Source organism: Danio rerio, chromosome 4 (genome assembly GCF_049306965.1).
Source record: "Danio rerio strain Tuebingen ecotype United States chromosome 4, GRCz12tu, whole genome shotgun sequence".
In the NCBI taxonomy this organism is placed as follows: Eukaryota; Metazoa; Chordata; class Actinopteri; order Cypriniformes; family Danionidae; genus Danio; species Danio rerio.
The window spans coordinates 10,213,244-10,229,647 of record NC_133179.1 but is presented as its reverse complement, the minus strand read 5'-3'; the positions used below and the strand labels follow the sequence as shown (position 1 = coordinate 10,229,647).

Here is a 16,404-nt window from a genome sequence, read left to right as displayed (position 1 = left end):
TATAAAGGCATAGTGTAAAAATACCTTTATGTTTTAAAAATAATTGACAAAATAGTTATAATACCAAAACATTGCTTTTTACCAACGTTATTTTAATTATGGATACATTTTTGGGGGGATAAAATCTGTACTTATGTCTCGTTTTACATTATAAATACACATAGGCTTCTCAGTTTCAGAGTAGATTTGGATTCACAAATGATAATAATCCACTAACTAATTAATTAACTGATATATAGATGCATAAAAAGCTGAACACTCATACGCTGCTCTTTTATTATTTAAAATGACCGATAGAGAAAAACAAAATCATGTTTGGAGGTCACCAGAGATGCAGTGCACAATCAATAATTCAGTAATATTACACATTATACAACCGCATTTATTTATTCAGGATAGAAGCAAAACAAGACAGGAACAGGAAACAGACAGGAAGTATCAGTGCAATGATCTTCATGCACACAATCAAGGATCCTCCATCCTGATGCTAATTTATTTGTATTTGTTTATTGTGCATTGTATTTCGCCTCATGTGTTAATGTTCTAGGTTAGAATTTATAGCTGCAAAGTTGCTCTAATTTATTTAGTTTTAAGTTGAAAAATTTATTTACTTAATTCAACTACTAAACAAACATATTTAATTACAAAAAAAGTAATAAAATACAAGATTTATATCACAATCAAGCGAAAAACATTGAACTAGCAGCTTATGAAGGTGATAATAATTCTCGGTTTTGTAAAATGATCTCCTCAAATAAATTAGAGGCATTTTTTTCCAAAGTGTCTTCTACATTTACATTTACTTTAATACCCTGTGCTAAAAAATATTTAAAATGTACACAAGACCTCCTTTGCTTTACTAGTAATGCAATAATTATGATGCATCTTTATAAAAGTAATATGCGTTTCCCCTTACTAAACACCAGATGGCGCTGTTAATCTTAAAGTGTTTCAGTCACGTAATTTAAATTATATTTACATAGCTTTAAACTCCACACACGAATATTGTAACATAAGCAGATGAGCTAAATATCCCATATGATGTAACGCAACTTGCTCTTTAAAAAAACAGACAAACGCTCGAGCAAAACAAAAACGGAAGCCACCAGTGGGCTTCTGTAGACACTTCCGCTCTGTACGCGAAGGGGAAGAAAAAAAGCGTATTTTCCTCCATCCTGGTATTTGCCTTCATCCTGGTCACTGCGAAGTCCCCGTACCCAAAACAGGAAGTAAGTACCAAAATCATAGCTAAATTTCACTTTCGCTCACCCCTGTGCGCTGGCCGTTTGTTTATTTGTCCTGTACATTAAGACAACAAAGCACCGACATCGAATAAACGCCGTCGATTCCGCACGGCTTGTTGTTGCACATAAACATGGCGTCTCATTATTCCTCGTCTGCTAAGATAAAATAACCAGAGAGTTAATTTAGATTATTGATATGCTCGGAAAGACGCATGGATTTGTTTTATTCTAATATTTTTAGGCTTTTGGACCTATTACGGCTATGTATTTGTGGGCTGAAGATTAACAGTAAACAGATAACGTTATTTCGATGGGTTATCATTTGCTATGTGTACTTGGCTGATGTCTATTTACTTGAAAATGTAAATAAATAAGCCCATTTGTTTTTCTTTTCATCTGTTTGAGTTTTTAAATTATGAAGGGTTTTATCATTTTTCTGTATTTTATTCACACTGCAGTTTAGCACATCTTTATAACAATACTGTGTATTAAAATATAGTATAATTAATTAGGGCTGCAGGAAAAATCTGACATTGGCATATTTTGTTTTTCTGCATTAAATATTGCGATATGTATAAAGATTCATCATGGTCCTTGAATAACTATTTGGAAATTTGAGGTAAAAGTTGGTTTTATATTTACACATTCGTTTATTTAGCAGTCTACATAGTTATGTTGGTTTTATATTCACACATTCAGACTTCCTCCTTAATAATATAATTTCATAAAAGTATTATTTTCAAACTGTAAATAGCGAAATCATATTAGCAGCAAATGACTAAGCACAACATGTCCCCAGTCAAGTTAACAGTGTTAATGTTTTCAAGTCATACGTGCATGCTAATTCCGATCGAATATTCAAAAGTATCATGGTAAACAATATAGAGACTTCTAAATGAACGAATGTGTGAATATAAAACTAACTTTACCTATATTATTGTTTACCACGTTACTTTGAATATTCGATCGGAATTAGCATGCAATTATGGCTTCCAAACAACATTACCACTATCTAATTCACTGTGAACAATGCTGTACTTTAATGGTCATTTTCTGCTAATATAGTTTCCCTTTTTAGAATTTGCAAAGAATACTTTTCTAAAATTATTATTTCCATTTACAAAACCAACTTTACCTCTATATTTGGAAAATGTTCATTATGTCACATTGATTGCAATAGATTAATGCATAAAAATAATAAACAAATTACAAGCGATGTTGCTTTATGGTTTTGCCAAACAGTATTCAGGTAAAGAAATTGAAACAATCAAATGTAAAAAAAAAACAAAAAAAAACACTGCATCGTCTTTCATTGTATAAATAATAAAACGTATCTTTATTAATATTATAACTTATACAATTTCTTGTGACTGAATGCTTGACACTTGAAATGTTTATACAGTCACAGGACTGAGAAACACAGGCAGACTTTCACCTTAAAAAAACCTTTGGCTCCTGGTCAACTATAAACACAACTCAACATTGCAGAACCTGCGATGTGACTATTGCAGATGCGCACTTTGCAATATCGATGCTGAAACAATATATTGTGCAGCCCTAAGTACAACATCACTTATTGCAACAAGTCATTGTGATTATTGATTTGTCTAATTTGTAAACCCAGTACAAAATATGTGATATTTTTACATGGAAACATAATTAAAAAGACTCTTTAAAGTTGTGACTATAGCGTTTAAAATGTCAAAATATTTTCAACTTGAAGAAAATGCTAAATAACAAAGCCTTCTTCTATAATTACATGGTAATGCCATTTGTTTATGCTCTTAAATCTCCCTTATTTAAATAGCAGAATGTGACTAAAATTCAGATCATTCAGGTCATGCTATTAGATCATATAACCACAGCTAATCAATAATTATGGCAGGCCAATCATCTTTGTTTAATTAAAGTTTATATTACCTTAAATCTCTTGTGAATATATGGTGAAATATATATATAAATTAGTACTGGTTACAAGCAAACCGCCCGAATTGCATGAATTGTTTTGTTAGTATAATGTTTGCATCAATATAATGTAGTGGAGGACATCACATATATACCATATAATTGCAGGTTAACTATGTTTAACTTTACCTGTTAAAAGCAATTAGTTACCAGTTAATTAGTTAAAGTTATTAGTATCTAATAGGGTTAAAGTAACTAATAACCTTAAATTTTCAGAATTTAATTGTAATGCAATAATGTGCGTCTTTGGTAAAGCTGCTTTGAAACAATAATATTGTGAAAAGCACAATACAAATAAACCTGAATTGAGTTTAATTGAATACTATGTTTTACCCTGTAGGCTGAGCATGAACACAGGCGATGTCCCGGCCACTGTGACACTTGAATCCGTCAATTCTGTCACATTTACCCAGGACACTGATGGAAACATCATACTGCACTGCCCTCAAAATGGTAAAGCGTACCTCTCCGGTTGCAAATTACTACAACATTTGAGCACCATTTAATTGTGCTTCATTATCTAATATTTGCATTATTGTTTGGTCATGTAGATGGGGAGGACCTGGGTTCAGACGAGACCACTGAACCGGTTCACAAACGAATACGATTGTCCAGTGAGGATGGAGAAGACCCTCAGGACTCTGCTTCGACTGAGTACTCTGTTGTCACCCTGCCAAGTGAGTATGATTATACATGTTAGTAACTAGTTTATAAAAGTTACATGTATATTATATGCAAATGTTGCCTCTTTTTAATTAATCAGTCAATCAGGTATTTAAAATTGCTGGTCAGGATGCTCAAACTTGATTAAATAAAAACTTTTTATTTAATTTTTATTGAATTAACAATTGTATTTCGACATAATGTAGTTAATATGATGTAATGTCATATAATATAATAGTATAATATAACATAATAATATGAATAAATAAATAAGCAAAGAAATAGACGTATCTTAAAATGTTTATTTATAATCTCATGGATTTAAATGTACATGTTTGTTTGTTTGTTTGTTTGTTTGTTTGTTTGCATAGTTTATTGTCTCCTAAGGCGTGACTTTTTTGTGGACAGTATACTCTGATACAGTAAAGAGTTAAAACACACACACACACACACACACACACACAAAAAACATACATAGACATATACATTACAGATTAGTGTTCGAAAGTCTGTTATTTAAATCAAACATTTTTAAATAAATCACTTGCACTTTTTAAACTATTATTGTAAATCAGTTTTCGATAGCTTGTTTTTATTAACTAGTTTTCCATTATTTTAGTTACAGATGGAGATGAAAGCTTCGAGGTGACAATGACTGCGACAGAGATGAGAGACGAGGAGCTGGAATCAGATGATCTTTCTGAAACAACAGTAAAAGCTCTTATGTTTCTGAATATATAACTCTTAGTTCTGACTTTTTAGTGCTTGCTTCATGTGGATCTAATATTTAATTTTATGAAGAAAAAAAAATTATTAACTAAATAATTATCATTTAATTTATTACATGGTTACATTCATGTATTATTTACAGTGATATTATTTGTCTTCATTGTTATTATGTTGTTTATTAAATATGTAGCGTATTTAATTTATTTAAAAAGTTTGCTTATAGCAATATAAACTTACCAATTTTTTGGATTGTTTATTTAGTAATGTATTATTTATTTGTTTGTTTATTTATTTATTTTATTTTTGCTTTTTTACCTTTTATTATAATTATTTGTTGTCATTATTTAGTATTTTATAAGTTTGCACAGTTTACCAGTACTATGGTAGTATCAAGATACTATTTCTCCAAAATACTGGCGGTGCCACTGTAGTTTGTAAAGGGTAGTATCATCATTAACTGTCTATCTATTAAATACATAATGTTGCATGTGAAAAAGTCACTAAAATGCCCACACGCTTGTGCCACAATGAACCATTTTATTTAAATAGTCTGTGGAACCCCTTTAAGGTTGCAAAACTGTGTAGAATTTGTGCCTTTTATGGTAGCATTATGCACGTTTTCTAATGCTTCAGTTGGAACACATATCTGAATCAGTCCATTTCTGTTCTTGTCAATATGATTCTCACCTGATAAGACTAAAAGAAATAATAAATGTAAAAAACAAAAGAGCAACAGGAAACATTGAAATTGATTTTTAAATTATTTTTGACCACTTCATATAGCCTAATTTGATCTTTTTGGTAAAAAAATTATTTATTACTTATCTTGATTTTAATGTATTTTTTGTTGGTCAGTTATTTACAAAATAAACAACAAGACCTAATACATTTTAGATGAAGTGATGTGCAAATACTTTTTCAAAAATAAGGGAATTATGAATTCAATTCAAGTTGACCTATTATAACATATAAAATATAGTATTTCAAAAATGTTCTTTATTTCATAGATTTGAGTTATGAATTACAGTATTGCAATACTACTTGGTATCATGATACTTCAGCTAGTATTAGTATATTTCTTTATGTATTTATTATTTAAGCACTCTAGGATGTTTATTGTTATATTAAAGTTTTGCTGAATTATTGTTATTATTATTATTATGTTTTTTACTTTTATTATAAATATTTGTTGTTGTTATTTTGTATTTTACATTAATTAGTATATTTATATGTAGCTATTATTTAAGCACTTTTTTAAAGCATTTTATTTATTTTTAAGCATTATTTTTATTTAAGCATTATTATTTATATTTATTTCTATATTAGAATGTTGACATTATTATTATTATTATTATTATTATTCGTTTTTTATTATTATGATTAGTTTTATTATTATTATTATTATTATTATTATTATTATTATTATGTTTTTAATTAGGGCTGCACAATATTGAAAAAATCTAACATTGCAATATTTTTTTTATTCTGCTATATGTATAGCAATGTGAATACAATTTAACCAGATGGCTCTATTTGGAAAGAATTTATGATTTTAGATTGGGATGTTTCTGTAAGAGAGCCCATCTGCAAAAAATCGACAATCTACAACTATAGATATATTTAATAAAGAAAAAGAAACAAATAAAATAAAGTGTTTTATTTCTTCCCATGGAGTCTTAACACTATTCAAGTATACAATAACTGTTTAATCAGATGTAAAATAATACTGTGTTGTCTTCTTTGTTCAAAAAGTTTAATAAAATTAATTATTAAAGTTACAAATGACAATTTCTTAGGCCTGAATGCTTTTAACATCCTCACACAGTCACATTCCTCAAAAAACACTTGCAGATTTATCAATTATAATCCAGACTCAACATTGCAGATCTTGCATGTAACTATTGCGAATGCTCAAATTGCGATATCGATGCTGAAAAGATATATTTTGCAGCCCTAATTTTACAAAAAGTTGGTTGTCAACAGGGTAAGGATTCATCTGCACAGAAGAAAGGTGAAGATGTATCAGCTGTCAGTCAAGCTTGGTTCACCACAAAGGAGGATAAAGACACACTGGTCAATAAGGGTGAGTATTAAATAATCAGCATATTAAATTATATTCAGAAAATATTCAATATTCAGTATTTAATACACAACTCTCATTGCCCTAATATATGATAATGGCACAATCTGATAAAACCCAATATATTAAATTTACATCAGATAGTCAGGATATCTGTCATATATATACTCAGGTCACAAATGGAAACAGGGTATGTGGTCAAAAGAAGAGATTGATCTCCTGATGACCAACATAGAGCTTTATCTAAAGGTGAGCATGCTTTATCACATTGCAGCGTCTTTCAGTGTCTTGCATTCCTCATTCTTCATCTGTCTGTTCATTTGAACTCAGAACCGAGGGATTCAAGACCCTGCGGAGATCATCTTCGAGATGTCCAAAGAGGAGAGAAAGGATTTTTACCGCAGTATAGCCTGTGGTTTGAACAGGCCGCTGTTTGCTGTATACAGACGTGTGTTGCGAATGTACGATAACCGCAACCACGTAGGCAAGTAAGGACGTAGCTGCTTTTGTTTGTTAGTTCAACAGATTTACACCCCATTTGGAAGTGTTTATGTTGCAAAAACTAAATCGTGTTGTGTTGCTTTTTTGTCGTTTAGATACACTGATGAGGAGATCAATAAACTGAAAGAGTAAGTTTAGTTTTAGTTCTGAATGGCGTTGAAATGTGATCTGAATTTGTGTGAGTCTGCATTGACTAAACTTGTGTGTGTTATTAGACTAAGGCAGAAACATGGAAATGACTGGGCCACCATTGGGTCAGCTCTTGGCCGCAGCGCATCGTCTGTAAAGGATCGCTGCAGACTCATGAAAGACACATGCAACACCGGTCAGCTTTGCTACTCTTTTGATTTATTATCATTTTATTACACTTGTGTACAGTAGTCAACATTTGAAGTGGATCAAAGATTTATTTTCCGAATCATTCTAAGACAGAATGGGTGTTGTTTACTAGTTTTAGGACAGCTTAGAAACACTTTTGATGACACTGAAGAAAAGCTTTCATTAGATGATGAAAAGATTGAAGGTGATGTACTGAAATAATTAAAACTAGAGACATATTTAAGTTATTTATTAAAAATATTCATACTAATCATTGAAATCAGGAGTGCAGTTTATTGAAAGTTTAGTTGCAAGCCTGCTTCAGTGCACCTACCTGTAGGTTTGAAACAAGCCTGAATGACTTAATTCGTTTGATCAGGTGTGTTTAATTAGGCTTAAAGCTAAACTATGCAGAGCTCTGGAAGTTTTTGTGCTTTAGATCTAATGTTTTAATAATTAAAGTGTTTTAAAAATATATTTTTAAATAATTTTTCCAATTATACTACTCATTTATATTATACAAAATGTTTATTTATAAATTTTACATACAAAAGTATGTACAAGTTATATCTAAATATATCTTTAATATATCTTTTTTAAAACCATAACATGTCTTCAGGCCTTTTCGTGCTACACACCACTCTATTAGTTTTTGTTTGATTCTCTTGTTTATTAAACAGCTAATTTACCAACAAAAAAATCTCATACATACTGAAGAACAAAAATAAACACCAAATATTTATGTTAACTAAATAAAATACACTAAAATGGCTACAACAACACGAGTGAAACATTTTGCTTTGTTTAAAAAAAAGGCACTTCTATTTCTGTTTTAAAGGTATGTTATCAATCATCCTCCAACCTCCTCCTATCTCTTTATTTAATATTATTTTTTAAATATGTTATCATTATTTTTTATATCCTCATTTTTTTGTTTACTATTGGTATTATTATTAAGTTATGCTATTTATCATTATCATATACTTTTTTATTAATAATATTTTATTATTATATCATTTTGTCTTATTATAAATGTTTAAAAGGAAGAAGTGGAAAGAATTTTACTCTGTCTGTTATGTCAAGCATTTATGTTGTTTTCACTCAATAAAAAGTATGTTTTGATCTTAAACCTGTGCGTTTCAGGGAAGTGGACGGAGGAGGAGGAGAGGCGATTGGCAGAGGTGGTGCACGAGCTGACGGGCACAGAGGCGGGTGATGTTGTAACTCAGGGAGTCTCCTGGGCGTCAGTGGCTGAACTTGTCGGCACTCGCTCAGAGAAACAGTGCCGCTCTAAATGGCTCAACTACCTGAACTGGAAACAGAGCGGAGGCACAGAGTGGACCAAAGAAGATGACATCAACCTTGTTCGCAGGTAAAGATGCTGGATTTTGGATGATAAAAAGAGTTCAGAGGCAAAACCTATAAGCGCCATCCAAAATTATCTCCTGAAATGAGCATTTTTCTGAGGTGTTTTCTCCTGTGTATAGGTTCAGTGTTTTCACTTTTATGAGTGACAAACAATATTTTCATCACTTTTAAAGTGAGATAAATAAACGTAAACATATGGGGCCAGGAAAAATGCTCATTTTTAAAGAAAGTTTCAGATGGAACTCACAGATTTTGCATCTAAACTCTTCATTTATATATAAGAAATATTTTTTCAACCCTTTTTGTCTGATAGCCAATGCTTAAATCCATATTTGTCAGTGTCATTAAGCTGTAGCTTTTGTCCCTTAAATCAAATCAGCCCTGTGATTTTATAACACCAATTAAGTCTTTATCGCTAAACAGAATTAGCTTAATTTGTTCTATATTACTTAAACATTTATTCATTTAATAGATTAACGAGCATAACAGTGTCTTTTTTTCATATGGTGCCAATGCCTGTATTTAAATTTACATTTTAAGCAATTATCGGCCGATTTTTGCGGGTACTTTACAGCTTTATAACTGTAACTGATTAATTTTGATTTATTAATCATAACTGTATATGATCAGGATAGCAGAGCTGGAAGTGGAGGATGAAAATGAGATCAACTGGGATATTCTGGCTAGTGGATGGAGCAGCGTTCGCTCGCCCCAGTGGCTGCGGAGCAAATGGTGGACCATCAAAAGACAAGTGGCCAATCACAAGGAACTTCCCTTTCCTGGTGAGACCTCATAGGTGAGCATGCGTTCAGTGTGCTGTGAGTGCAGATGCTGAAGTAAGTTTTCTGTGTGTTTAGTGTTGCTGAAAGGGCTGCAGGATGTTGTGGAGGCACCGCCGTCTACCATGAACAAGGTGGTGGTGGTCGGTTCAAGATCTGCTAATGCTTCGCCCAGTCCTGTCACCGCTCTGCAGATCCCGGTCCAGATCCCAGTGCAGATCACACACGTCTGTGAGTGTATATATATATATAAAAGGAGCTTTTGTGACTGTTGTTTCAGTGGATAGCTTCAATAATCTTGAAGTTTTATCAATTTAATTGTAATAAATTTATCCAATAAGCAAACAGTTATTTTAAAGTGGAATTTAGTGGAATATGAAAATAAATATTTAATTAAATGATTTATTTTACCAATTCTAGTTTTTTTTTTTGTAAATAAAATGTTAAATGAGCAACTTTTTCGATATAATATTAATTATATTATGTAAAATAGTGTAAATCTTTAGAGTTGTCATACAGAAATCTGACATATGGCCATATATGAGCATTAAATTTCTGAATGGGTAGAAAGATCAGTGCTAGATGATTTATGATGGTTATGTAAGTTTAATAGATGCAGTTTGTCTCTTTAATTGCACTTTTCCTCTTTCTACAGCTTCTTCAGATGGTTCGAGTGGTACTTCAGACAGTGAAACGATCACATTGAACTCCGGAGCTTTACAGACCTTTGAATTACTGCCTGTGAGAAACATATAATCATATAGGAACATATAAAAGCTAAACCTTTTTTTTATGGTTATAGGCTATTTTTTATTAATGATGTGTCATTTCCTCCCTAGTCATTTCACCTGCAGCCCACCGGCACCCCTGGAACATATTTCCTCCAAACAGGAACCAATCAGAGCCTGCCACTCACGCTGTCAGCCAATCCCACAGTCACGCTCACAGCTGCCGCTTCACCATCTTCACCAGACCAGATCATCCTACACAGCCTTACGGTGAGAACTGAGCATTTAAGTTATTATAATGCTAACGTTAATAACTGTGAAAATAACATGAATATGATAACATGAAAATGAAAATGTTAAAAAACATTCACATAAACATTCAAAAAAATATGTACATTATTAATTACTTTTTAATTAATTATTAATACTTTACAAAAGATTAAAGTAAAATTGTTTTAAAAATATCTTAAGATGCATCATTGATGTTATATATTATGGAGTTTGTTTATATTCATTTTATTTAGTTATATTCATTCATTTATTTTCTTTTCAGCTTAGTCCCTTTATTAAATAGGGGTTGCCACAGCAGAATGAACCGCCAAATTATCCACCACATGTTTTACGCAGCGGATGCCCTTCCAGCTGCAACCCAACCCAAAGAGGGTATATGCCGAAGTATGCTAATAGGACTTTTAATTTGCCAGTAACCTGGGTCAAATGGTTCCGGTGAGCTGTATGCAATTGCAAAATCGCCGCATTTAAGGTCTGTTTTCTTTAAAAATCAGCAATCTCCACTGGCTGAGTGATATCCTATATAAAGTGGGTCTCAGATTGTACAAGAAGCATTGCATTACATTACATTTTCCCCGCCATGTATTTATAGTATGAGCATTTATTTTACCCCAGTATATTCAATGGAGCTTCTGTGCTAGCCTGCCGATTCTTACGGGCGCGTGCGAGTACACGGCTTTTTGTCTTGTTTTACACTTGAGCAACTAAATGGATGCCAAAGTCTGCTTAACTGATTGCATTTTAATTACATTACAACATCGATGCTGTAAAAGGAATCATATAAAACGGTAAAATACTCACAAAAACAGGTCACCGGAAGTTTATCAGTATGGAAACAACACTAGCTCGGCATATACCCTATTATTTATATTATTATATAATTTAGTAATTTTTTTGTGCTGGGCAAAAATTGACACATTCAAAATAAAGCTTTGCTTTGACACAATATATTTGTGTGTCTATTAAATGCAGTATATTTTTTATGTGTATGTGATACACACATACATAGAAACAAACAGCACAAAGCGATTTCGTTACATAGATATATAGATATTTAAATGTATATATCATTTGTATTATATACATACATATTTTATAACTAAATATAAATAAACATTTTCCCAAATATATGCATGCATGTGTGTGTTCATATATAGATAATAAATATACACAGCACACACACCTAAATTATGTCAAGACAAACTTGATGTGACTAATCGTGATAGATTTTTGCCCAGCACTAGTCATTCTCTGCGCACTGTTGTCAGTTTTAAGATGAAAAATATTAATATTGTTCATTCATTTTTCTTATTTTCAACTTAAGTGCAACTAAATGAAAATGGAAAACATTTTTTTGTCAACTATTATATGTATAGAAAGAAATATTCAGACTGAAAATATATATTTGATGTAAACTTTCAAATGACAAATATTTCAATAGGGGAAGATAAGAGGAAAGGAATTTCTAAATTAATAAAGCTGTAACCAATAATCAGATTTTAATTATTGATGATAATAATTGTGAAACAAACATAACCACTATTTATACACTCGTTTATTTAACAGCATACTTTACATGCCAATTTGCACATAACAGCTGCATAAATAACATTAAGGCAATATGTTTGTAGATACACATGTCATTTTGTGTATTTGCATTCACTATTTACTTCTATTTTTTTATTCATTTATATAGTCATTCTGTTGCACTGTAGAAGTTTCTGTCACGAAAACAAAATTCCTCATTGTTTTTGAAGTGTAGTAGAGTACTTTAGTAATTAAGTAATAAGTAATAATAGAGTACTAAAGTAATTTAGTTTTATGTTTTTGTTGAATATGGTTTTTGTATACTATATAATATTTTCTATTAACAGAAATAGTCTACCGTTTACCTTTAGTAATCTTGGATCATACTAAAAATAATAATAATTGAAGAAAAGTTATCACACAACCTGTAAGTCTCTCTCTCTCTCCCTCCATTTTCTCCATCAGACTGACACAGAGAATGTGACCGTTCAGATGTCTCACCCCGGCATCATCATCCAGACAGTGACATCAGAGGACCTGGCAGACCCTCTCGGCCAATCAGAGCTTGAGGGAGAGCAGGTGCTGGTGAAGGAGGAGCCTTCAGAAAACCAAACCAACCCTGCAATAGAGGAGCCCAGTGAGGAGCAGTCAAAACAAGGAGAAAAGGTAGCAAACACAATCCAAAAACACCTGCTCTCATATCTCCTTCCTGCTCATGAAACCCTCTTTTTTTGTTGTTTCAGACTCTGGACTCTTCTAAAGTCGTGGAGACTGTGCTCATGGTCCCGTCTCCAGGTAGCTTTATTCCCACTAACGAGGACATCAGCAGCGATTCGGTCCTGCCTCTTGGAACACTGACAGGTAATGCTGTTATAGGCTGTTATAAGTGGTGTTTATCCATTTATTTGGTAGCATTTTACAATAACCTTGTATTTTAGGGCTGCACTATATTGGAAAAATACAACATTGCAATATTTCGCAATATATATATTGCAATACAAATACAATTTCACCAGATGAATTGAATGGCTCTATTTTAAACAATTAATTTTTGATTGATGAAAGTACAAGCATAGTTAACCGTGACAATAAGAGCAAATATAAAAGGGAAATAGACTGTGCAGGTGCAGAAATTGAAAAATCAAACATAAAATAAAACCACAAAGACTTACTGTTTAAATAGTTCAATAAAATTATTTTCTGTCAATTTAGCGCTTAAATACCTGCACATGATAAACTTTTACTCTATTATGGTTGACCTCTGCAGTAACTCCACAAAGTTCCTCTCCTCATTGTTACAAATAATAAATGTGGAGGTTCAGATTAATACGGTGTCAATACTATAATATGAAGTCTCAGTGACATGGAATCGTCTTGTTACGGGGCGAGGCACTTTGGGATGGGTTATTAAAGAGCAATTGATTGGTCAGAAGTTTGCATATAAATAAATAGTCATAAATGGTTGATTCTTGTTGGTGGGATTTTTAAATGTCTTCTAAATGCAAATTTAATCAGTTTTGGAGATGATAACCTTTAAAGGGACTTCTGTAACTGTTGCCTCTCATAATATTTGTTTTTGCTACTTTACTATTTATTTATTTATTTGTTTATTTATTTGTTTTTTTAACACAAAAAATGCTTTGGAAAATGTTAAACATCTGTAACTATTGACTCTCATAGTATTTGTTTTTCCTACTTTACTATTTATTTATTTATTTGTTTATTTGTTTGTTTATTTATTTTTTGAACACAAAAGAAGATGCTTTGAAAAATGTTGGAAACCTGTAACTATTGACTCTCATGGTATTTGTTTTTCCCTACTTTCCTATTTGTTTATTTATTTTTTGAACACAAAAGAAGATGCTTTGAAAAATGTTAAAAACCTGTAACTATTGGCTCTCATAGTATTTTTTTTTTCTATCAATGGTTATTGTTTTCTGACATTTTTTTAAATATCTTCTTTAGTTTTAACTGCAACTCTTTAAAAACTCTTTAAAACTGCTCGACGATGAGTAAATACAGTGTAGATTTTTCGTTTTTTTGGTTGAACTCTCTTTAAATCTAACGTATTGAAACGAACACCTAATAAACTGTCCTTTTAGGACATTTTTACCTGTATTTGTGAAGCTATTTAATTAACTAACATGTTGTGAAACCCATCTGTCTATTTGTATTCCCATGCAGATCCCATTCTGGAGAACCAGGAAGAGGGATCAAACTGATCCTGGAGCAACATTGTAACCCGGACAGAAATTTAACACAACAGCAACACGAGACACTGACTTTAAAGAACCCGTTCCCTTATACAGGGACAAATGCAGCATGCAGGATCATCCAGACATCATGTGTGCGCACATGCCAACACTTTCTCAGTATTTATTATTAATCATGCAAGTTTCTGAGCCTCTCAGTGCAGATGAAAGGGATAGTTCAAACAAAAAAGCAAACATTTACTCCCCATTTACTCACCCTGATTTGGTTTTAAACCTTTATGAGTTCCTTCTTTCTGTTGAACACAAAAGAAGACGTTTTGAAGAAAGTTGTAAACCGGTAACTATTGACATCAATAGTATATATATATACATATTTTGAATGAACTATCCCTTTAAATACTCTAATGAAGCAACACTTGCTTTTATATGGTGTATTAAAATGATGTAATACGTTAATGTTGTTTTTTTGTGTGTATATATATATATATCTTGTTTTGAATAGTTTTTGTAGCCTATGTTCCTGCTTAACAGTAATACTTGATAAAGCCACACAAAGCTGCACTGTTCTGACGTTATAGAGGTTGTACAACAATATTTGCATCATTCCATAATGTCCATTAGACTAGATGGCCATGATTTATCAAATGGTTTGAATATATTAACCTAACCTGTATATTAGCGCCTCGGTGTTTATTTATTGAATAAACAAAATGTCACCACTGACATGTCAGTGCTGTTTACTCATTATGGGATGATATCTTGTTGTGAATGAATAGGCTGATCAATTAAATGGAGTGCATTAGATTAACAAACAAGACAGCCATTTTTGCATTAACAAGACCTTTTTTAGACATTTTTATTAAGGTTTTATTTATTTTTGGTTTAATTTTAGTTTATTAATGGTTTAATAAATATATTCTATTACTTATTTTTGTACAATTAAGTTAAATGAATAAAGAAAATATATATTTCCATGCCACCATAGCTGAAATGAATTTATTATTATTTTTTTTATTCTTATTTTGCTTAATGTGACTGTATATTTTAATTAATAAAGTGGTTTCAGATAAGTCTTAGGTGTAAAAATGGGTTTAGCAAACTATAATGAACTGCTATAAATGTGATTTTATAATTGATAATTGAAGGACTTAATCGCTAAGTCTATTTTCCTTTTGCATTTTATTTGAGGAGGTCTAAAATTTAAATTTTTAAGCGAAATTAAACATGATTGTGCAGATATTAAAGAATAAATATGAAAATAAACTGAAAATCTTTTTTTTAAGTTTATATGTAATTTTATTTATTATTATTATTGTTTTGTTTTTTATTTATTTGCTCATACACGAACTGGCCACAAGAGGGAGCTGATAAACCATAAACATTAAATAGATGATGAGTATGCAGATATTAAAAAAGCCTACATTTTCAGGACAGAAGTCATTAAATAAAGTGAAAAATCTTTTTTATTTGTAAGTTTATTTTTAATTTTATTTATTCATGCTTTATTGTTGTTTTTATTTATTGGAATGTACACAAATAGGCCACAAGAGGGAGCTGATAATCCATAAACAATAACTAGGGAGTAAATAAATGATGAGGATGCAGATATTAAAAAAAACAATGTTCTGGACAGAAGTCATTAAATAAAGTGAAAAATCCTCTCTTTTATTTGTAAGTTTGTGTTTAATTTTATTTATGCCTTATTATTGTTTTTATTTATATGCTTTTACACAAATTGGCCACAAGAGGGAGCTGATAATCCATAAACAACTAGTAAATAGATGATGAGGATGCAGATATCAAAAAACCTATATGTTTTGAACAGAAGTCATTGAATAAACTGAAAAATCTTCTCTTTATTTGGTGAGTTTGTGTTTAATTTTATTAATGCTTCATTATAGTTTTATTTTTTATACAATTTGCTCATGCACGAATTGGCCACAAGAGGGAGCTGATATCCCATAAACAATAAATAGATGATGAGTAAATGAGTATGCA

The 16,404-nt window shown here is 31.3% G+C and overlaps 1 protein-coding gene across 2 annotated transcripts; it reads left to right on the top strand.

Annotated features, from left to right (window-relative positions):
• The first annotated feature begins 1,171 nt into the window (after positions 1 to 1,171).
• Positions 1,172 to 15,129, top strand: dmtf1 (cyclin D binding myb-like transcription factor 1). 2 transcript variants are annotated; one of them, NM_001002665.1, is made up of 17 exons: positions 1,172 to 1,229; positions 3,550 to 3,662; positions 3,761 to 3,886; positions 4,492 to 4,583; positions 6,585 to 6,684; positions 6,854 to 6,930; positions 7,012 to 7,169; positions 7,278 to 7,310; positions 7,398 to 7,507; positions 8,644 to 8,872; positions 9,499 to 9,650; positions 9,726 to 9,878; positions 10,303 to 10,388; positions 10,487 to 10,645; positions 12,659 to 12,859; positions 12,937 to 13,054; positions 14,378 to 15,129. In NM_001002665.1, the coding sequence occupies exons 2-17, from the start codon at positions 3,557 to 3,559 to the stop codon at positions 14,413 to 14,415; spliced, it is 1,938 nt and encodes a 645-aa protein (NP_001002665.1). In that variant the 5' UTR covers positions 1,172 to 1,229; positions 3,550 to 3,556; the 3' UTR covers positions 14,416 to 15,129. The 2 variants fall into 2 exon arrangements, with proteins under 2 accessions (NP_001002665.1, XP_073802035.1); XM_073945934.1 differs by lacking the exons at positions 1,172 to 1,229; positions 3,550 to 3,662; positions 3,761 to 3,886; ... (1 more) ...; positions 6,585 to 6,684; positions 6,854 to 6,930 and having other exon boundaries at positions 7,060 to 7,165.
• The last annotated feature ends 1,275 nt before the right edge of the window (positions 15,130 to 16,404 follow it).